General features: G+C 39.5%; 3 protein-coding genes across 6 annotated transcripts in view; 2 read left to right on the top strand and 1 right to left on the bottom strand.

Annotated features, from left to right (window-relative positions):
- The window catches only part of LOC114235400 (zinc finger protein 665-like), a 427,904-nt gene that overhangs the window by 63,885 nt on the left and 342,155 nt on the right, over nucleotides 1–21,864 (top strand). The window lies entirely within an intron of this gene.
- The window catches only part of LOC103012027 (KRAB domain-containing protein 5-like), a 69,703-nt gene that overhangs the window by 28,458 nt on the left and 19,381 nt on the right, over nucleotides 1–21,864 (top strand). Inside the window, exons 4-5 of one of the 3 annotated variants that reach the window (XR_009006023.1) lie at nucleotides 3,078–3,264; nucleotides 8,200–9,708. Coding sequence is in view for 1 of the 3 variants with exons in the window: in XM_057533663.1 (XP_057389646.1) it covers nucleotides 3,126–3,264 (139 nt within the window). In the remaining 2 variants the exon portion in view is untranslated. Of the gene's footprint in view, nucleotides 1–3,077; nucleotides 3,265–3,299; nucleotides 5,867–8,199; nucleotides 9,709–21,864 lie in introns of those variants that run through there. The other 2 variants (XR_009006024.1, XM_057533663.1) reach the window with 2 other exon arrangements.
- The window catches only part of LOC103014927 (zinc finger protein 677-like), a 38,513-nt gene continuing 22,516 nt past the window's right edge, over nucleotides 5,868–21,864 (bottom strand). Inside the window, exon 3 of one of the 2 annotated variants that reach the window (XM_057533662.1) lies at nucleotides 5,868–6,310. In XM_057533662.1, coding sequence (XP_057389645.1) covers nucleotides 6,108–6,310 — 203 coding nt within the window. In that variant the 3' untranslated portion in view covers nucleotides 5,868–6,107. The remainder of the gene's footprint in view (nucleotides 6,311–21,864) is intronic. The other variant, XM_057533661.1, reaches the window with a different exon arrangement.

Genomic DNA, 21,864 nt, shown 5'->3' with positions numbered 1-21,864 from the left:
GGCTGCTATAGCAGACCCACGCCCCTCCCTTTGTGCACTGGTAGTGGGCTCCTATTGCAGACCTGCACTCTGTCCTGCACACAACCCCAGCTGTGGCCCAGACCACACTCCAGGACCTTTGGGCCATCTCTGCACAGCAAAACTGAATCCTCTCCCCGAGTATGTCGCCGAGGCCTGAGTTTCAGCACCCAGTTGCTGCGCACGCCGGGAGGCACACATCTTGGGCTGGGAAATGCAGCAGCATGGCAAGGACTGGCTGTGCTGCTCTCTCCCTACCCTACCTGGCCACAAGCCAGCTCCTGCACTCTCCTCTCTAGCGTCAAAAGCTCCCCTCCCTGTCCTGGTGGACCTCTCAGCCAGTCGAGGAGTTTCCCGGGGTGTGGGAACCTTTCTTCCTTCAGAGCTCCCTCCCAGGGGTGCAGTTCCCATGCTGATTCCTTTCTTCCCCTTTTGTCCTAACCAGTTAAGTGGGGATCTTTCTTGCAGTTCTCGTTGTATGAGATCTTCTGCCAGCTTTCAGTAAGTATTCTGGGAGCATTGTTCCACGTGGAGATTATTTTTGATGTATTTGTGGGAGAAGATGAGCTCCACATCCTTCTACGCCACCACCTTGATCTCCTCTCCTCTCAGCATAGTTCAGTAGACTGACCTTCCCCCATGGAGTGGTACTGACACCTTGGGGAACATCATTTGACCATATACACAAGAGTTCATTTCTGACATCTGTTCTGTTCCACGGGTCTCTCTGTCTTCATGCCAGTACTCTGCCACTTTGATTAGTTTAGCTTTGTGATAATTTTGAAATAATTGTGTGACCTCCAACTTTATTATTTTCAAACTTGTTTTTGCTATGAGGGTCTTTAGATTGCATATAAATCTTAGGATGGATTTATCTATTTCTTCAAGAAACGCTGTTGGGATTTTGCTAAGAATTGTGTTGAATCTATTGATCACTTTGGGTAGTATTGACATCTTGACAGTACTGCCTACCGATCCATGAACTCGGGATATATTTGCAGTTATTGGTATCTTTTCTAATATTTTTCAGCAGTGTTTTTAGGTTATAGTGTAAAAATGTTTTCCTCCTTGGATAAGGTTATACCTACATATTTTATTTTTCTAATTTTTCTGAATTCATTCATTAGTTCCAGCAGGATTTTTTTTTTGTGGAATCTTCAGTTTTTTCTACACATTAGATCATGTAGGTTGTAAACAAAAAATTCTTCTTCCTTTTTCTATTTGGATACCTTCTATCTATATTTCTGCCTATGTGTCCTTGCTAGGACTTTCAGTGATGTTTTTAGAAACAGTGAAAGGAGCTATCCTCGTCTTGTGCCTGATCTTAGAGGAAAAGCTTTAAGTCATTCCCCATCAAGTGTGATGGTAGCTGTGGGCTGTTAATATATGGCCTTTATTATGTTGAGGTAGTATTTTTTTTATTTCTAGTTTACCGAGTGTTTTTATCATGAAATGCTTGTCAAATGCTTTTCAGTAGAAATGATCATGTAGTTTTCTTCCCGTCATTGTGTTAATGTGCTGTTTTACATCAAAAGATTTTCATATGTTGAACCATCCTTATATTTCAAAAATATATCCCTGTTAGTCACAGCATATAATCCTTTTAATGTGCTGTTGGTTTCAGTTTACTATTATTTTATTGATGATTTTTGCATCATTATTCATTAGAGATTGTAGCCTCTGGTTTTCTTGTAGTGTTTTTGTCTGGCTTTGTTATTGGAGTAACTCTGGCCTCATAGAGGGAGTTTAGAACTGTTCCCTTTCCTTCAGTTGTTTTGAAGAGTGAAAGTAAGATTGGTCTTAATTGTTTTTAAATGTTGAGAAGAATTCTGCAGTGAAGCTATCTGGCTTTTCTTTGTTGTATGGTTTTCGATTAGTGATTTCAATCTCCTTAATAGGAATAGGTCTGTTCACATTTTTTTATTTATTCATGAGTCAGTCTTGAGAGGTTATATTTTCTAGGAGAGTATCCATTTCTTCTGGGTTATCCAACATTTAGGTAAAGAATAGTTCTTAGTATTCTTAGAATTATTTTGATTTCTGTAGAATCATTTCTGATGTCCCCTCTTTCATTCCTGATTTCAGTAGTTTGAGTGTTCTCTTTGTGAGTAAATCTAGGTGTTTGTCAGTGTTTTCGTCCTTTTCAAACCACCATATTGTAGGGTTGTGGTTTTCTGTAGTTTTTGTTTCATTTATCTCTAATATACTTTTTTCTTCTACTTCTGTTAGTTTTTGTCTCTTTCGTTCTTCTATATATGTATATTCCACATATAAGTGAGATCATTCAGTATTACTTTTTATGTCTGACTTATTTTACTGAGCATATACTCTCAACGTCTGTCCATGTTGGTACAAATAACAGAATTTCCTTCTCTTCTGTGGCTGAATAATATTGCATTGTGTGTGTCTGCTAGATTTTTTTTAATCCATTCATCTCTTGGACACTTTAGGTTGTTTCTATGAGCTGGCTATAGTGAATACTGCTATAATGAATATGGGAGTGCAGATATCTTTTTAAGACAGTGATTTTATTTTGTCCGATATATACCTAGCAGTGGAATTGCTGCATTATTTGATAGTTTTTTTTTTCTTTAATATTTTGAGGAAATTATATACTGTTTTCCATAGTGGCTGCAACAGTTTTCATTCTTCCCAGCAGTGCACTAGTGATCCTTTTTCTTTCCCACATTCTGCTCAATACTTGTTATCGCTTGGCTTTTTGATGATAGCCCTTCTAAGGGGTGTGAGGTGATATCTCACTGTAGTATTTTTTTCTTTAATAAGTTTATTTATTTATTTATTTATTTATTTGGCTGCATTGGGTCCTTGTTGCTGTCCGTGGGCTTTCTCTAGTTGTGGCGAGCGGGGGCCACTCCTCGTTGTGGTGCGCAGGCTTCTCATTGCGGTGGCTTCTCCCGTTGCAGAGAACGGGCTCTAGGGCATGTGGGCTTCAGTAGTTGTGGCACATGGGCTAAAGGTCCTGGGAAGGTACTGGGGAAAAGTGCTTATTGCTCAAGGAAGGCATAGTTTGTAATAAATACTCTGTTGGGTGTTACTAGGTTAAGTGAAGAACAACAAAACACAAAATATTGGATATCCATTCTCAGGGGAAAAGATGGAGTCCAGAAAAGATCATTTCCCATTCCTGGCTGTATGGAATAGGGACCTGAGAACATCTGCTCAGCAAAACTGCACATTTGCTGTGGACCAAAGACGACTGGGTACCTCCTTTTTCTTCAATAAATGGTAGGATTTATTTAAGTTTTCTTTCTCTGTTTCAGCATAATGTGTTATGAGTGATGAGGACTCCATATAGGACTCTGATTCAAGAGGAATCTCGTGAAACTTATGAAATCCTCATGTGTGACTCAAGTCATGTTTTGGTAGAACTTTTTCTCCTTTTTCTTCTATCCTTAACATACAAGGTTGGATGTATTTTGTGTGAACAAAGAAGGGACAAATTATTTCTGATAGAAGCTGCACTAACATGTATTATAATATTATTTCCAACTATCACCCTGCTATGCAGTTATACATGACATTTGTTTGGTTTCTCTCAAAGATGTATATTCTGATATAAGGTAAGGCATGAGCCCTAGTTACAGGCTTTTCCACATAAGTTTTGTATGGTTTCTCTCTATGATGGAGTCTCTTTTTATTGAAATATAATTGATATACAACAGTATTAGTATTGGCTGTACTACATGAGGTAACATTTGCATACTTTATGAAATGATCACAATGAGTAGCCATCTTTCCTCAGAGCTACTACCATACTACTTCTAAACACATTCCTTATGCTGGATATTACATCCCCATGACTTATTATATAGAGGTTTGTGCCTCTTAATCTCCTTCACCTATTTTACCTGCTGCTGCACCGCCCTTCCTTCTGGCAACAACCACACATTTGTTCTTTATCTGTGAATCTGTTTTCCTTGTCTTGTGCTTTTACTTCTTTGATTCCACTTACAAGTGAGATCGTGCAGTATTTGTTTTTCTACACCTGACTTACGTCTCTTCGCATAAAATCCTCTAGATCCATCCATTTTGTTGCAAATGGCTGGACTTCTTTTCTTAAGGGTGACTGATATTCCACTGTGCGGCATGGACATACAACATCTCCTCTAAGCGTTCATCTATTGATGGACACCTAGGCTGCTTCTCTATCTTGGCTACTGGAAATAATGTTACAATGAATATTCAAATGCCTATATTTTCTCAAATTATTGTTTTTCTTTTCTGCCAGTAAATACTTCAAAGTGCAATACCTGGTTCATCTGTTTTAATTTTTGAGGAACTTCAGTAATGTTTTCCGTAAATGTTGCACCAACTTACAATCCCAGCAATAGTGGACAGGGTTCCCTTTTCTCCACACCATTGCCAATGCTTGTCTTTCTGATGATAGCCATTGTAAACAGGTGTGAGGTGGTACCTCATTGAGCTTTTTTTATATGATTTTTTAAAATTTTATTCATTTATTTAATTTTTAGCTGCATTGGGTGTTCGCTGCTGCACACGGGTTTCCTCTAGGTGCTAGAGAGCGGGGGCTACTCTTTGTGGCGGCACGTGGGCTTCTCATCATGGTGGCTTCTCTTGATGCAGAGCACGGGCTCTAGGCACCCGGGCTTCAGTAGTTGTGGCTCACAGGCTCTAGAGCGCAGGCTCAGTAGTTGTGGCACACAGGCTTAGCTGCTCCATGGCAGGTGGGATCTTCCTGGACCAGGGCTTGAACCCGTGCCCCCTGCATTGGCAGGCGGATTCTTAACCACTGTACCACCAGGGAAGCCCCCTCATTGCGCTTTTGATTTACACTTCCCTGATGATCAGTGACGGTGAGCATCTTTTCATGTGTCTGCTGGCCATCTGTATGTCTTCTTTCTCCCTGATAGACTCCCATATGTTAAGTAAGGCTTGAATACATGCACAGATTTTGTCTGAATTGCTTTATTCTTAAAGTTTCTACTTTTAAAATCTCTGGTGACCCCTAAACCTTGAGCTTTTGGACCAAAGCATTGCCACTTATGTGAGGCTTATGTTTGTTTTCAGTATGTATTTTGAGATGCCTGGTGAGGCTTGCAAATTGAGTATAAGCTTTGCAACACATATTACATTGGTAAGGATTTTCTCCAGTGTGGATTGTTTTATGTTGAATAAGATATGAATGTCTTGTAAGGGCTTTGACACACTCATCACATTCGTAAAGTTTCTCTCCAGTGTGAGTTCTCTCATGACCCCAAAGTTGTGACCGTTCAATGAAAGCCTTATCACATTGATTACATGTAAAAGGCTTTTCTCCTGTATGAATCCTCTGGTGTGCTATAAGGCTTGAACGCTGCGTGAAATGCTCGCCACACTCGTGACATCTGTGTGGTTCCTCTCTAGTGTGGACTCTCTCATGCTGAGTAAGATACGAGTGCACTGTAAAGGCTTTGCCACACTAAGACATCTGTATGATTTCTGTCCGGTATGGATTCTCTTATGTCTGTTAAAGCTTGACTGCTCAGCACAGGCTTTGCCACACTCATGACATTTGTAAGGCTTCTCTCCTGTATGCACTCTCTGATGTGTTGTGAGGTGTGACTGGTGGTTAAAGGCTTTGCCACACTCACTACATCTGTAAGGTTTCTGTCCAGAATGAATTCTCCTGTGATTCCTGAGGTTTGAGCTTTTGCTAAAAGCCTTCCCACAGTCATTACAGTTGTAAGATTTTTCTCGAGTGTGTGTTCTCCTGTGTTGTGCAGGTGACAAAGTGTTTTCCACACTAGGAGCAATTCTGTGAAGTGGTGAAACTGAGGAACCACTGCTGACTGGCTTCTCAACTTGACCGCATGCATACATTTTCTCCTCAGCTGGAAATCTCTGCAGCTGAGCCGCCTGGGCCTGCAGCCTCACTCCAGGTCTACTTTCCAAACACTTGAGATCTCTGTTTCCAGCAACGCTGATGTTATTTTTTTCGTTGTTAACGAACTTCTTACGAATGGCTTGTCATGCGTGAAATATTCACATGCATTACTTCTTACAGAAACACTCTGAGGAAAGTTAATTAAGGATTTATTATCTTGATCTTCTGAGATTTTTGTTATGGGTCAAAAGCACTTCTTCATAATCTCTTGCATCATATCCCCACTCACTCTCACACTCCTGCACATCTGCACAGACTTCTTGAGGTCAAAATCCTTGATGCCATGACTTTCATTTCTTTCCAGTACCACTATATGGCATAATTCTCCTTTATCAGTGTCTTCTCTTGGTGATAACTCCTTGATTGCAAGTCTAGCAGAATGGCTTCCTATTAAATTGAGTTGGAAAATAGCTTAGATAATTACATAAAAAATCATATACAATGAACAGTTTTCTCAAACATGGTCTTCAGACACTATTGTTATATAATTTTCTTTTTATATATTTTCCCATATTACTGTTTTCTCTGATCTTAGATAATAGAATTTCAACCATACACTACATACTACATATATATTTTGCAATGTATCTGGATAACTAAATGATAGTCCATAGTTAGAACGTTTACCTATGTACTGGCTTATAAAAATCCAGGCATGAAATCATCCTTGAGATTTGAGACTGTCTTCCCTAATCCTTAAGCTTTATAATAATGTGACTGTCTTCCCTAATCCTTAACCTTTATAATAATGTTAATCACATGTGAGTATGATGTAAGAAAAAAATATTTTTTAAAATCTGTATATCACAATAATAACTGATAAAGCATTTACATAACCCATGATAAATCAAGCAGGTAAGGTAATAAATAACCACGTTTACACAAAATAATAAGCCTCTGGAATTCTAAAAGATTCTCCGGTAAATACCAACAAAAAAAAATAATTTTCATTTCAGAAGGAACACACAATAGGAAAAATAATATCTTGATAAGCACTGAATTTTGAAATATCAGATTCAGGTAAACGTATGTATAAAGTTTAAGAATTAGGGAAAAATGGTCTGAAATCTCAATCATGATGTCATGCCTGCGGTTCTACATAGTTCAACTACCTAACTGTGGAGTGTCATTTAATTGTACACTTGTATGGCAAAAAATATATATATACATATGGTATATAATGTATGCTTTGAAAATTGTTATCTTAAGGTCAGAGAGAACATCTATATGGAAAAGAGAACATCTATATGGAAAATAATTAGAAAAAGACAACAGCCAAAATATAATGTAGGCTAAGGTCAATTTCATAATAACCATGACCAAAAAATGATACATCTAGTTAACTAAAGGTAACTTTACAGTCCTTACTGTCTGCCATGCAATATTTCAAGCCCTATAACAGCATTAATTATTTAATTATTCTTGAGGTAAAGCATCACAGTTTTTCATATAGAAACACGCATCTATCTCTAACTCACACAGAAAGCAAATTCAAGAGACAGTTTGAACCTGGGTGTGCAGAGTAACATGACATGTTCATAGGTATTAAGCAGCATCGTCCATCCAGGCAGTACAGATTTTAAGAAAATTTGAAGGAAATAACCCGTATCTTAGAAAGAAATGTTTCAAGGAAGATACGGGCAGTGAGCTGTGTCACTTCTACTGTGACTGTCCTGCCATTCCCAGATAATGATAGGAGTCACGTCCAGCACGTGTTGATGTACACAGTGACCAGACCGAGTTGCTGATCTGAGCAAACTGTACTGTGTGCAAGTAGGGGTCCTTCCTTATGCAGTGTGTGGGGTATGGGGAGGGGTGGGGTCTTACGGGAACTGGGGAGCCCAAGTGCTAAATATTAATACAGTACTAAGAAGTACCAATAGAGTTCACTTAGGTCCACAAAAATCTGAGGGAAGGCCAGGACTGGGATTTAACAAAGCAAGAGTGAAAGTAGTGGGCAATGTGGGAGCACTGCTTGTGCTTGCAAATTTATGGGAAGAGGACTGTGCTGCAGCAGATGAAAGCCTAACCTTGGGAAAAGAAGAACTGCCGTAGCAAGAAACATACACATGACTCATTCTATGGAAACTATATTGTTGGTATGAAGGAAATGTGGAAGATAGTAGGAAGGCAGAGAGTGCTGTTATGGGAAGACTGTAGGTTTACATCTATTCCAGTACTTGCTCTAAACATGATCAAGCTGAGTATCCCAGAAATTCCATTCCTAGGCATACATTACTTGTTCCGGAAGATATGTACAAGAATGTTCTTTGCAGGACCTAAAAGCAAAACCTGGAGAATGAATGAATTCACTCTGTGTGAACACATGTGGATGCAATAAAACCCTCTCAAGGGTACAGCAATGGAGGATGATCATGGCTGCTGGATGATGATCTCTTGGCAGGGGCGACAGAGGTTGACTGGTGGAAACAAAGCTAGCAGGAGGCTTTTGCCAAGGTTCAAACTCTTTGTGGATGTGATTATATTTGGTAAGAATAACTTTAAACTATACATTTTAAAAACAATATCAATTTTAGCATGAAGTTTTTTAGTGCAAACAGCTTTGTTATGTAAAAGTAACATCTCTTCTGCTGGAATTTTTTAAAGTATTTGAAATCATATCTTTGGATCTTTTAACATTAGAATCCCAAACATATAACAGACGTCAGATGACAAGTGCTCTCACTAAAGATATACTTACTCTTATCAATAGGAATTAATATGCATGTAACAGAAAGTAATGAATTTTGACTTCTGGAACAGCAACAGAAAACCCTAAGGGGCATTACTGAACAACCTAGAGGAAAGAATGACTTGTATGGACAAGTGTTGTTCACAGCAGGGTTTAACCACAGAAGCAATTCTGGCAGAGCCATGCTAATCCATGGCAGAGTTCTATGTGCAGAGATGTGGTCGACAGCATAAGCAGCCAATTAACAGCCTGAAGAACAGGACAATAATAGGTTGTATATCAACAAGGACCAGGTCACTTTTGATGAAATTTAGTTGAAAGAAAGAGAGGACAGGGAACAAAAGAGGCTTCATTGAAATATGTAATTCAAGGAACATAAGAAAATTTCTGAGAAACATTGTTAGAAGCAGTAATAATGAGGAAACCATGGAGTATAAAAAAATTACCTACATTTCCTTAAATAGAATGAGATACTGAAATATCAGCATCCCAAGATGTACATGAAGAATCTACACAGGGAGAATAATTATTAGAATAAATTAATGTTGGGGAAGCTAGTAAAGTAGTCTTGTTCAGGCTTCAGAGGCAGCACTAGGCCTCTCTGACCGGGCAATGACCCTAAAAGCTGGCTACATGCTGAACTGCTGAGCTACCTGCAGGCAGCACACCTTGTAAATCAAGGAATAAGTCTGGGGCCTTCTTGCACCCTGAGGGCCTGGCCAGCCCCCGGGGATCAGAGAACACTCCAAGACTTATGAGTTAAGACCAAGGCATTTATGACAATAACCAGAGCTGCAAATCTGCAGGTAGGCTGACTGACTGTTGTTAGCCTATGGCCTGATGCTAAAAGCAGGAATCATTCCAGTAGGAAACAAGTCTCACCCGTGGGGTAGATGCACTGCCCGGGGCCTTCCCAACTGGGACTCCAGATTGCTGTTGAAGGGACTTCCCAGTGCTACTTGGATCTGGATGTAGGTGCTTCCCCAATTCCATGATGTAATAAACCTCTGTCTTTACTATACTTTCTTAGTTAGTTATACTATTCTTTTCTTAATTAGTATACTGTAATCTTTTAATTCAGTGAACTCTCTGAATTCTTGTTTACCTGAGTGTAAGAGTGGTTATTTTGCCAGCAAATCCTACGAACCTAAAATGAAAGTAAAACCTTCAGCAAAACAATTATTTGCAGCAAAAAAAAAATTGTAATTAAAATAGAAATCAAAACTTCCTTATAGAAAACTACAGCAAATCAATTGAATGGTAACCTGTGACTAAAACTTAGTAAGAAAAAGTTAAAAATGACATAGACTTGAGGAAAATGTGTGTTAAAACTAAACACCAATGACAGTGGCCAAAATACAGAACACTGAAAACATCAAATATTAGAAATGATGCAGAGCAGCAAAAACTCATTCATTGCTGATGGGAATGCTAAATGGTACAGCTAGTTTGGAAGAGTTTGCGGTTTCTTACAATCTTAAATATGATCTAGCTGTCGCACTACCTGGTAGTTACACAAATGAGCCAAAAACTTCTCTGCATGCAAAAACATGCACTAGAACAAATAATCCTAAAATTTGTGTGGAACCAGAAAGACACCAAATAGCCAAAGCAATCTTCAGAAAGAATAAAAAAGGTGAAGGCATCACATTCCCTAATTTCAAACGATGTTACAAAGAATGGAAACTAAAAGAGTATGCTACTGGCCTTAAAACAGATGTAAGTCAGTGGAAGAGACTAGAAAGCCCAGAAATAAACCCACACATATGCAATCAATAAATTTACAACAAAGGAGCCAAAAATATACAAGGGGGAAAGGACAGTGTCATCAATAATTAGTATTGAGAAAACTGAAAGGCACATACAAAAGAATGAAACTGGACCACTATCTTATACCATATGCATAAATTAACTCAAAACACAGTAAAGACTTGAATGCAATACCTGAAAAAAAAACCTAGAAGAAAGCATAGTAAGCTCCTTGCTATCTTGTCAATGATTTTTTGAATCTGAAATGAAAAGTAAAAGCAAAAGAAACAAAAATAAACAAGTAGGTCTACATCAATCTAAAAAGTTTGTGCACAAGAATGGAATCTATCAACAAAATGCAAAGGCAACATATGGGTTGGGAGAAAATATTTACAAATCATATTTAAGGGGCTTAAAATCTAAATTACATAAAGATCTCACAGCTCAACAACAAAAACAACAAAAATTCTGATTAAAAAACAAAATGGGCAGAAGATCCGAATAGATTTTCTTCCAAAGAAATCATACAGATGGTCAACAGATACATGAAAAGATGTTCAACATCATCATCATCAGGGGAATAAAAATTAAAACCACAATGAGATATCACCTCACAATTCTTAGAATGGCTTTAATATAGATATAAATATAAGACAAGTTAAGTGTTGGCAAGGATGTGGAGAAAAGGGAATCCTTGTGTTCTGTTAGTGCAGACACTACGAAAAACAGTACAGATGTTCTTCAAATAAATAGAACTAACGTAATATCCAGCAATTCCATTTCTGGGTATTTATATGATGAAAATGAAAACACTATCTCAAAAAGATATATGCATCCCCCTCCCTGTTCACCGCAGTATTATTTACAATAGTAAACAACCTAAGTGCCCATCAATGAATATAAATGAATAAAGAAACTGAGACATGTCTAAATATATATAGTGTAATACTATTCAGCCATTAAAAAGAATGAAAACTTGCCATGTGTGACAACATGAAGGGCATTATGCTATCTGAAGTGAGTGACAAACAGAAAGACAAATACCTTATGATTTCTCTTACATGTGGAATCAAAAAGAACCAAAACACAAAACAAACGAACAGATTTCTGCTTGACTAAGGCACAGGGTGGGGAGGTTAGGAAAAATGAAGAAAGGAGAGCAAACAGTTTAAAAGAAGTTATCATCAATATATACTAGGAGTCCAATAAACATTTTTTAAATAAGTGATGAACGGGGGATTTTTTGGGGGGGTGTGTTTCTTTTTAACAGAGAAGCTAATTAGACCTATCAGTAAGCTGTGCTGTATTTAAAGTAAACTACATCTAATTTTTGAATTTTCAATTTTTGTCATTATCCACATCATGACTTCTTCCTACTAAATGCATCCTGGTAACAAGCCAGGATGGACAAAAAAGAAACAAGTAGACTTAGCTCCACTTTATTAGTCAGATATTATTTGGAAAAGGATCAACAATACACTATCATCTTCCCAAAGGATGTTAATGGAAGGTGGTTTTCCTGTCAAATGAGGTAACACTGTCTTCTACACCAAGATTTTTGGGAGTGAAACTTTCTTATCTGGTCAAAACGTGTCTTTTACATTGACAATTACTTTTGTAAACAGGAAATGTAAAAACAAGATGAATGCAGTCAGAAAACAGTAGCCATGGGTGGAGGGGGCGTGGTCTAAGGAGAGCAGCACGGGTGTCGTGATCCACATGATTACTTGTGCAAACACAGTTCTCAGAGGCTGCAGGCAGAAACAAACGCGCCCCCAAGTGGGCCTGAGTACCTTTCATCCCAGAAAGTTAAGGCTGAGGAATACTTACAATTAACCTAAAGGCCTCCCAGTCACGAAAATCCATTTTGGGACTGTTATTGTGGATGCTATAAGAACCTAGTTTAAAAACAAAATCTCAATTATCTCCTGCAGCCTTTAAGCTTCTACCCTCTAAAAGTGAAAAGGAAACCTACAAAACAATAAAAAAATACTCACCAATCATAAATATCTGACAAGGCACCTGCATTTAGAAGATATAAAGAACTTATTTATACTCAACAAAAAAAGACAACCCAATTTTAGGATGGGCAAAGGATCTGAACAGACATTTCTCCAAAGAACAAAGAAAAACAGCCAATACGCACACAAAGAAAATGTTTAACATAATTTTTCAATAGAAAAATGCAAGTCAAACCCAGGATGAGGTACAACTCCACACTCCTACAATGGCTGTAGTCAAAGAGAAAGGTAAGTGTTGGTGAGGGTGTAGAGAAACGGGAACCCTCATTCATACACTCACTCCTGGTGGAAATGTCAAATGGTGCAACAGCTGCTTTTGGAAGACACTGGCAGTTCCTCAAAAGATTAAACAGAAAATTACCACATGACCAATCAACTGCACTTTTAGCTTTATGCAAAAGGAAAATGTAAATATATGTCCACAAAAAATGTTGTTCAAAAATGTTTCTAGCAGTATTGTTCACAATAGCCAAAAGATGGAAACAACCCAAATGTCCAACAACTCACAAATGAATAAACAAAATGTTGTATTCATTCATGGACTATTACGAGGCAACAAGAAGGAATGAAAAACTATTAGATGCCACAAAAACAAAAAACAAACATGCAGAAATAAATTCCCTGCATATAAGTATTTATAGCAGCATTATCCGTATCATCTAAACTTGGAAGGAACCAAAACGTCCTTCAGTTGGTGAATGGAGTAATAAACTGTGGTACATCCAGGCAACGGAAATATTATTCACCACTAAAAAGAAATGAGCTATCAAACTACGAAAAGTCATGGAGAAAATAAAATGGATATAACTAAGTCAAAGAAGACAATCTGAAAACGCTATATAAACTGTTCGATTCCAACTAGACGACATGCTGCAGAAGGCAAACGTATGAAGCCAGTAACCAGATCTGTCATTGCAGCGGTTAGGAGGGAGGGAGAGATGAATAGGTAGAGCACAGAGGATTTTTAAATAATGAAATTACTTTTTATGGTACTATTATGGTACACACATGTCAGTATACATTTGCCCAAACCTACAAAATATATAACACCTAGAGTGAACTCTAACATAGGACTTTGAGGGGATAATTCATGTCAATGTAGGTTGCTCAGTGATAACAAACATACTCTCCTGTCAGGTGTTGATTATGAGGGAGGGTCTGCATATCTGGGGTGGAAAATACATGGGAAATCTCTAACTTCCACCTAATTCCTCCATGAACCTGAAACTCCTTAAAAAAAGATAGCCCATTAAAACAAAGGTGTATGGGTTCATAATAGGTACTAACTAATATGAAACAGAGTAAAAGGAATAGACTATCTTTTCAAAAATTTCTAGAGGTTATACAGCTTTCGGGGAAGCAAATGCTAAGTCGGGGACTTCCCTGGCAGTCCAGTGGCTAAGACTTCACCTTCCAATGCAGGGGGTGTGGGTTTGATCCCTGGTTGGGGAGCTAAGATCCCACATGCCTCGTGGCCAAAAAACCAAAACATGAAACAGAAGCAATATTGTAACAAATTCAATAAAAGACTTTAAAAATGGTCCACATCAAAAAAATAAAGCTAAAGCAAACACTCAAAAAGGAAATTCTATAAAATATTAAAGAAATATTCATTCCAAACCCCAAATTGTAGATATAAAACAAAGAACACTAAGAATATCATCAAAGATTCATAAAGAAAAATGAAGGCCATTTATAACAATGAAATTTGCAAGATGAAAGTATCAGTGGTTTAAAATCAAAACAAGTAACAGAGTTTTAAATGTCAGCATCTACCACAACTAGAAACTAAAAATACTACAAAATAGTTTGTATACCAATAAAGGCAAACGTACAATAAAGGTAGGAAATCATCCACACACAAAGCAAACAGGGAAGTAACAAGACAAAAGTAGTAAAATCATCTATATCCACAGTAATTAAGGGATATACAAAACAATTAGATGTAAAATATGATATCAGAAACAGTAATCATGAGGGGAGGAGAGTACAAATGCAGGGTTTATAAAATGTATTTGAAATTAAGAGATCAGCAACTTAATCATGTATATATAGACTGCTATATAAAAACCTCATGGCAATTGCAAACCAAAATGCTATAACAGATATATACATAAAAAAGTAAAAGGAGGGGGCTTCCCTGGTGGCGCAGTGGTTGAGAATACGCCTGCCAATGCAGGGGACACGGGTTCGAGCCCTGGTCCCGGAAGATCCCACATGCCGCGGAGCAGCTGGGCCCGCGAGCCACAATTACTGAGCCTGCGTGTCTGGAGCCTGTGCTCCGCAACAAGAGAGGCCGCGATAGTGAGAGGCCCGTGCACTGCGATGAAGAATGGCCCCCACTTGCCACAACTGGAGAAAGCCCTCACACAGAAACGAAGACCCAACACAGCCATAAATAAATAAATAAATAAAATTTAAAAAAAAAAAAAAAAGTAAAAGGAGTCCAAACACAACACTAAAGATAGTTATCAAATCACAAACGGGGAAAAAAAGACCTACAAAAACAAATCCAAAACAATGAACACAATGGCAGTTAGAACATTCATATCAATAATTACCTCAAACATAAAAGTACTAAATACTCCAATTAAAAGACATAAACTGGCTGAACGGATATAAAAACAAGACGTGTATAAATGCTGCCTACAAGCAAACTCACTTTAGAACTAAAAACAGGGACTGAAAGTGAGGGGATGGAAAAAGGTATTCCATACAAATGGAAATCAAAAGAAAGCCACAGCAGCAATACTTGTGTCAAACAAGATAGACTTTAAAATTAAGACTGTTGGGACATCCCTGGTGGCGCAGTGGTTGGGAATCCGCCTGCCAATGCAGCGGACATGGGTTCAAGCCCTGGTCTTCGAGGGTCCCACATGCTGCAGAGCAATTAAGCCTGTGTGCCGCAGCTGCTGAGCCTGCACTCTAGAGCCTGCAAGCCACAACTACTGAGCCCATGCGCTAGAGCCCGTGCTCCGCAACAGAAGCCACTGCAATGAGAAGCCCACACACTGCAGTGAAAGAGTAGCTGCCGCTTGTCCCACCTAGAGAAAGCCCGCACGCAGCAGTGAAGACCCAATGCAGCCAAAAATAATTTTTTAAAAAATTAAGACTGTTACAAGAGATAAAGAAGGACACTACATATTGGTCAAGGGATCAATCTAGAAGATATAACAATTGTAAATATATGTGCACCCAACATAGGACCACTTAAATATATAAGGCAAACATTAACAGACATAAAAGTAGGACTCAACTGTAACAAAATAACAATAGAGAACTTTAACACCCCACTTACCTCAATGGACAGATCATCCAGACATCAATAAGGAAACATAAGCCTTAATAACACATTAGACTAAACTGACTTAATTGGACTAAAGTGACTTGATATAAATATAGAGAGAGGGACTTCCCTGGTGATGCAGTGGTTAAGAATCCACCCTCCAGGCTTCCCTGGTGGTGCAGTGGTTGAGGGTCCGCCTGCCAATGCAGGGGACACAGGTTTGAGCCCTGGTCTGGGAAGATCCCACATGCCGTAGAGCAACTAGGCCCGTGTGCCACAACTACTGAGCCTGTGCGTCTGGAGCCTGTGCTCCGCAACAAGAGAGGCTGTGATAGTGAGAGGCCTGCGCACCGCGATGAAGAGCGGCCCCCGCTCGCCGAAACTGGAGAAAGCCCTCGCACAGGAACGAAGACCCAACACAGCCATAAATTAATTAATTAATTAATTAATTAAACAAACAAATAAATAAATAATCCACCCTCCAATGCAGGGAACTCAGGTTCGCTCCCTGGTCAGGTAACTAGATCCCACATGCATGTCTCAACTAAGGAGCACACATACTGCAGCTGAGACCAGTGCAACTAAGTTAAATAAATAAAGAAAAATCAAAAATAAATAAATTTTAAAAATAATAATAATAAATAAATATAGAGAGAACATTCCATCCAAAAGCAGAATACACATTCTTTTCAAGTGCACATGGACATTCACCATGGATAGATCACATGCCAGGCCACAAATCAAGTCTTGGTAAATTTAAGACTGCAATCATACCAAGCATCTTTTCCAACTACAGCACTGAGACTAGAAATCCACTACAAGAAAGAAAAACTGCAAAAACACAAAGATGTGGACGCTAAGCAATATGCTACTAAATAACCAATGGACCACTGAAAAAATCAAAGAGGAAATAAAAAATACCTAGAGACAAATGAAAAAGAAAGCATGACAATCCAAACAACAAAAGCACTTCTAAGAGGGAAGTTTATAGCAATACAGGAATCAAGAAAAATTTCAAATTAACCACCCAACCTAACCTTACACCTAAAGGAACTAGAGAAAGAAGAACAAACAAAAACGAAAGTTAGTAGAAGGAAAGAAATAACAAAGATCAGAACAAAAATAAAGAGACTAAGTAAACAATAGGAAGGGGAAGGAATCAAGATGGTAGAACAGAAAAACGTGAACAGAAAAACGTGGAGATCACCTCCTCCCACAAATACATTTTACATGAGGAAAAATTCTCACAGAATACCTACTGAACTCTGGCAGGTGTTAGACGACTGAAATTGCAAGAAAGATCACTACATAACCAGGTAGGATCAAAGGGAAAAAAAACAAGGAATCGGGACATGACCTGAACTCTGGGGAGAGAGCTGTGAAACAGGAAAGGTTCCCTCAACCTGGGAAGCCCCCTCCCTGGTGGGAGATCAGCCACGACGGAAAGGGAGCCTCAGAGGAGAAAGAGGGCAACGAGCAGCCTGCGGCAGGCAGGACAGACGGACGAGCACAGAAGGCCTGTGTCACCTGCGTGCTGAGACGCGAGCTCCGGCGGACGGACCCTGGGAGAGGACGGGGGTGGCTGCGTGGAAGCAGCCTGAAGCAGCTGGAGCGTGGCACTGGCTGCAGCCAGGGGTGCACGTGGACAGAGCCCGGACCTGCGTGCCAAGTGCCATCGTCAACAGGCACGTGAGGGGAGGGCTGGCCCACCACAGCAGCCCCACTCTCGGCACGCTCACAGCAGGCACGCTCCGCCTCTACGAGCTCTGGGAGCACGCAAGTGTGGGCCCACCCATGGACGTGGGGCCGACGTCAGAGCCCTCTGCCCACAGCTGTGCCACCTGTGGGCTTACTCTGCCACTGCTGCCCCCCACGTCTCGTAAACGCAGCATCTGTGGGACACCCAAGTGGGTTACGGGGTCTCCCGTGGCGGGGGCACGTCCGGCCTCAGCAGCTGCGGGCTTCGTGGGTACCCCCACATAGAGGCGGGGCCAGGGTCTCAGCAGCTTCCGTAGCTTGCGCTGTGATCCTGGTACCTGACTTCAGTATATCTGTATCTACTGTGCTGGTGGCTTCATGAACATAGAATCTGAGGGCCAACAGGGCCTCCCACGGTTGAGGTTGCCACGGTTGAGGCAGGGCCGAGAGCAGTGCTGACAACACTGTACTCTGCGAGCCCGCACGACAGGTGATGGGCGACCACACAGCGCAGTCACCGGTGGACAGCTCTTGCGGAGGAATCCTCAGAGGATCCTCTCCCAGTGCGAGTGCTCCAGTCCTGCCTACCTCACATGGCAGCTCAGAAACAGAGGTGCAATTCTACTCCAACTGGGGACCAGACCCTGCCCCAACAGGGCTCTGACAGCCACGGAGCAAAAAGGAGTGCCTAATCAATACCCATCATAGGCTCCAGTCACCACTAAACCAGTCACACCCCCATCAAGGGGATAACGGACAACACACACTGAGGAGAGACGTGCACAGTATCCGTACTAAAAACAGCCCTCGCACCAAAAATGTTAGACTCACACAGGCTACACAGGGATGCTCCCACATAGAAACAGCCCTCCAAGACCACAGTAGATAACTGATTCTCCTAAAATCATAGAGTCAGAGAAATATAAGTAAAATGAAGAAGCAAAGGAACCAATCCTAATTCAAAGATCATGAGAATTCCTGAAAGAACAAACAATGAAACAGAACTCTCCAGTCTAATAGACTCCAAGTACAAAAAGGAGGTAATAAAAATATTGACAAAATTATGAAAGGCTGTTGAAATGCAGATTCCTGTAAAATAGAACTAGAAACTATAAAGAGGAACCAAGTAAAATTAGAAAACTCATTTGCTGAGGCAAAAGCTGAGCTGAAGGCAATGAATCACAAACTGAATAATGCAGAGTGAATTAGTGATATGGAAGATAAAATAATGGAAATCACCCAATCAGAACAGCAGACAGAAAGACAAAAGAAAAAAATGAAAGCAATATACAATACCTATGGGATAATATAAAGCATGCCAATCTACACAGAATATTGATCCCAGAAGAAGACAGAGAAAAGGAGATCAAAAATGTATTTGAAGAAATAAATGAGAGACAAAACAAAACAGAAAAGATCAATAAAACTAGAAGCTGGTTCTTTGAAAAGATAAACAAAATTGATAAACCTTTTCTGAGAAACATGAAAAAAAAAAAAAGGGACAGGGCCCAAATCAATAAAATCAGAAGTGAAAAAGAAGTTACAACAGACACCACTGTAATACAAAAGATTATAAGAAACTACTATGAACAAGTATATGCCAATAAAATGGACAACCTAGAAGAAATGGACAAATTCTTAGAAAAGTACAATCCCCCAGGACTGAACCAGGAAGAAATACAAACTATGAATGGTTCAATTACCAGTAATGAAATTGAATCAGTAATTTTAAAACTCCCAAAGAACAAAAGTCCAGGACCAGTGGCTTCATAGCTGAATTCTACAGAACATCTAGCGAAGAGTTAACACCCATCCTTCTGAAACTATTCCAAAAAACTGCAGAGGAAGGAACACTTCCAAACTCGTTCTGTGAGGCCAGCATCACCCTGATACCAAAACCAGACAAATATATCACAAAAAAAGAAAATTACAAGCCAATAACATTGATGAACATAGATGCAAAAATACTAGCAAACCTACTACAACAATACATTAAAAGGTTCATACACCATGATCAAGTGGAATTTATCCCAGTTGTGCAAGGACTTTTCAGTATCTGCAAATCAATGTGATACACTGCATTAACAAACTGAAGAATAAAAACCATATGATCATCTCAATAGATGCCAAAAAGCCTTTTAATAAAATTCAACATCTATTTATGATAAAAACTCTACAGAAAGCAGGCATAGAGGGAACATACCATGATAAAGGTCATATGTAACAAACCCACAGCTAACATTATAGTCAACAGTGGAAAGCTGAAAGCATTTCCTCTAAGATCAAGAACAAGACAAAGATGCCCATTCTCACCATTTTTATTCAACATAATTTTGGAAGTCCTAGCCATAAAAGAAATCCATGGAAAGGAAGAAGTAAAAGTGTCATTGTTTGCAGATTACACGATACTATACATAGAAAAGCCTAAAGACACCATCAGAAAACTACTACTGCTGCTCATCAATGAACTCAGTAAAGTTGCAGGATACAAAATTAATACACAGAAATCTGTTGCATTTCTATACACAAAAAACAAAAGATCAGAAAGAGAAATTAAGGAAACAATCCCATTTACCATCACATCAAGAAGAATAAAATACCTAGGAATAAACCTGCATAAGGAGGCAAAAGAACTGTATTCTGAAAACTGTAAGACACTGATGAAAAAAACTGAAGAGGACAGAACAAGATGGAAAGATATACCGTGTTCCTGGATTGGAAGAATCAATATTGCCAAAATGCCTATACTACCCAAAACAATCTACAGATTCAATGCAATATGTATCAAATTACCAATGGCATTTTTCACAGAACTAGAAAAAAAAATTTTAATTTGTATGGAAACACAAAAGACAAATAGCCAAAGCAATCATGAGAAAGAAGAAGAGACCTGGAGGAATCAGGCTCCCTAAGGACTAAACTACAAGCTACAGTAATTGAAACAGTATGGTACTAGCATACACCAAAAAAAAACATATGGATCAATGGAACAGGATAGAAAGCCCAGAAATAAACCCACATACCTCTGGTCAATTAATCTACCACAAAGGAGGCAAGAATATACAAGGGAGAAAAGACAATCTCTTCAAGGGCTTCCCTGGTGGTGCAGTGGTTGAGAATCTGCCTGCCAATGCAGGGGACACGGGTTCGAGCCCTGCTCTGGGAAGATCCCACATGCCGCGGAGCAACTGGGCCCGTGAGCCACAATTACTGAGCCTGCGCGTCTGGAGCCTGTGCTCCGCAACAAAAGAGGCCGCGATAGTGAGAGGCCCGCGCACCGCGATGAAGACTGGCCCCCGCTTGCCGCAACTAGAGAAAGCCCTCGCACAGAAACGAAGACCCAACGCAGCCATAAATAAATAAATAAAAAAGACTTTCTCTCTATTTCACTGCCTTTATAAAAAAAAAAAAAAAAACAATCTCCCAGCTCCTGGCACATAGAAGGTGTCAAATCACTGAAGTCAGTTGAACTGAAACAGCAATAACTAATTTATCCTAATGAGTCAAATACATCCCTGGTCAATTTCCCCAAATTTTGAAATAGCTCAATTAAAAAAAAAAAAAAGACAATCTCTTCAATAAATGGTGCTGGGAAAACTGGACAGCTACATGTAAAAGAATGAAATTAGAACATTCTCTAACACCATATACAAAAATAAACAAAATGGATTAAAGATCTGAATATTAAGACCAGATACTGTAAAACACCCAGAGGAAAACATAGGCAGAACACTCTAACATAAATCACAACAGTATCTTTTTCTATCTGTCTCCTAGACCAATGGAAATAAAAACAAAGGGGACCTAATTAAACTTAACAGTTTTTGCACAGCAAAGGAAACCATAAACAAAATGAAAAGACAACCTACAGAATGGGAGAGGGCTTCCCTGGTGGCGCAGTGGTTGAGAATCTGCCTGCTAATGCAGGGGACACGGGTTCGAGCCCTGGTCTGGGAGGATCCCACATGCCATGGAGCGACTCAGCCCGTGAGCCACAGCTGCTGAGCCTGCGCGTCTGGAGCCTGTGCCCCACAACGGGAGGGGCCGCGATAGTGAAAGGCCCGCGCACCGCGATGAAGAGTGGCCCCCACTTGCCGCAACTGGAGAAAGCCCTCGCACGAACCGAAGACCCAGCACAGCCAAAAATAAATAAATAAATAAATAAAATTAAAAAAAAAAAAAAAAAAGAATGGGAGAAAATATTTTCAAAAGATGTGACCCACAATGGATTAATTTCCAGAATATACAAACAGCCCAGTATCAAAAAAAACAAACACAAAATCTTAATTAAAAAATGGGCAGAAGATCTAAATAGACATTTCACCAGAGAAGACATACAGATGACCAAAGGCACATGAAAAAATGCTTGACATCACTCATTATTAGACAAATGCAAATCAAAACTGCAATGAAGTTATCACCCCATTCCGGTCAGAAAGGCTATTATCAAAAAGTCTACTAATAATAAATTCTGAAGAGGGTCTGAGAAAAAGGA

Source organism: Balaenoptera acutorostrata, chromosome 19, assembly GCF_949987535.1.
Source record: "Balaenoptera acutorostrata chromosome 19, mBalAcu1.1, whole genome shotgun sequence".
Classification (NCBI taxonomy): Eukaryota; Metazoa; Chordata; class Mammalia; order Artiodactyla; family Balaenopteridae; genus Balaenoptera; species Balaenoptera acutorostrata.
The sequence above is the reverse complement of the archived record's forward strand: the minus strand, read 5'-3'. Positions and strand labels throughout refer to the sequence as shown.